At 50.7% G+C, this 1,618-nt stretch overlaps 1 protein-coding gene across 1 annotated transcript in view; it reads right to left on the bottom strand.

Annotated features, from left to right (window-relative positions):
- Positions 1–1,117: 1,117 nt before the first annotated feature.
- Positions 1,118–1,618, bottom strand: part of EMWEY_00054210 (poly(A) polymerase, putative) — a gene marked incomplete at both ends in the record, with an annotated part of 3,273 nt that continues 2,772 nt past the window's right edge. The window contains one exon of the mRNA XM_013477673.1: positions 1,118–1,576. Within this exon, the coding sequence (XP_013333127.1) occupies positions 1,118–1,576 (459 nt within the window). The remainder of the gene's footprint in view (positions 1,577–1,618) is intronic.

Here is a 1,618-nt window from a genome sequence, read left to right as displayed (position 1 = left end):
CCTTGGTCCCCCCCCCACACTCGGCACGTAGCAGCAGCAGCAGCAGCTGCTGCTGCTGCTGCTGCTGCTGCAGCAGCCGCAGCAGCACCGCAGCAATTGTGTCGCGGCAGCACCAGCCGCCGCTGCAGTTGCAGTGTTAGCTGCTGCAGCACCGCAGCAGCTGTCTGGCGGCAGCAGGAGTTGCAGCAGCAGGTGCTGCTGCTGCTGCTGCTGCTGCTGCAGCAAGTTGTTGACGGATTCTCATTTTTGTTTTTGCTGCTGATTTAGATAATTGGGGATAAAAAGACAAACAAATTTAATCCTTTATATACACTCCCTGTTGTATTTGTCACTCTTGCTGCTGTTGCTGCTGCTGCTGCTGCTGCTGCTGTCCTTCCTATTACTGCTGCTGCTCCTGCTGCTGCTACCTCTGCTGCTTAGACGATTAAATACTGCATTGTATTAAACGATACACCCTAGCTAAATCGGCAGACACGCCAATAGCAACTACAACAGCAGCAACAACAGCAGCAACAGCAGCAACAGCAGCAGCAACAGCAACAGCAGCAGCAGCAGCAGCAGCAGGAAGAGCAACAGTATTTGAAACAGGGATGATTAATGAGACAAAAAAAGGCCTTAAAAACAAACGCAATGCAGCAATCATAAAAACAGCAAACAACGAACCTCCTCTCTTCCTGCTGCTGCTGCAGCAGCAGCAGCAGCTGCCGCTGCTGCTGCAGCTGCTACTACAGCTGCAGCTCATACAGCTGCTGCTGCTGCTGCAGTGATTACTGCTGCTGCAGCTGCTACTACAGCTGCAGCGGTGTATATTCTGCTGCAACGGTTGTTGATGCTGCAGCAGTTCTTGCACCTGCTATTGCTGCTGCAGTTGCTGCAGTTGCTGCAGCAGCTGCAGCAGCAATTGTTACGGCATCAGCTTCTGCTGTTGCCACCGCTGCTGCAGTAAAAAATGCCACAATTGGGCCTTACTGCATGTTGTAGCTGCTGCAGCTGCTGCTGCAGCAACTGTTGCAGCTATTGCTGCAACTGCTGCTGCAACTGCTGCTGCAGATATGCAGCAGCAACTGTTGAGCAGCAGCTATAGCAGCAACAGCAGCAATAGCAGCAGGTATAAATATTAGATTCTTTGTCTTTGACTTGGTGTTGCTGCTGCTGCTGCACCTCCATCCAATCCATCACTCGCTGCTTTCCTCTTGGCACTATCTGCCCGCTGCAGTGGCATCCCCTGCTGCTGCTGCTGTTGTTGTTGTTGCTGCTGCTGCAGGATACTGCCATTCCCCACTGTTGCCTCTAGATCAGCAGTGGGATCGAAATCCAATTCCCCTTCTACACTACCACCACCACCACCACCACTACCACTACCAGCAGCATTAGCTGCAGCAGGAGCAGCAGCAACAGCAAAAGCAGCAGCAGGAACAGCAGCAGGAACAGGAGCAGCAGCAGGAGTAAGCTGTGCAACAAGTTGCTGATGCTCCTTAACTGGTTTCTGAAGAGTTTGAATTATTTCATTCGATAATTGCGATCGACGCAAATGGCGAACTCGAAGTTGAATTGACCCTATCAGCTTTGGCCTCTCCTAAGAAAAAAAAAAAAAAAAAAAAAAAAAAAAAAAAAAAAA

The sequence above is a fragment of the Eimeria maxima genome, genomic scaffold (genome assembly GCF_000499605.1).
Source record: "Eimeria maxima Weybridge genomic scaffold, Emw_scaff1620, whole genome shotgun sequence".
Taxonomy (NCBI): domain Eukaryota; phylum Apicomplexa; class Conoidasida; order Eucoccidiorida; family Eimeriidae; genus Eimeria; species Eimeria maxima.
Note: the sequence above shows the minus strand (reverse complement) of the source record. Positions and strands in the feature narration are given on the sequence as shown.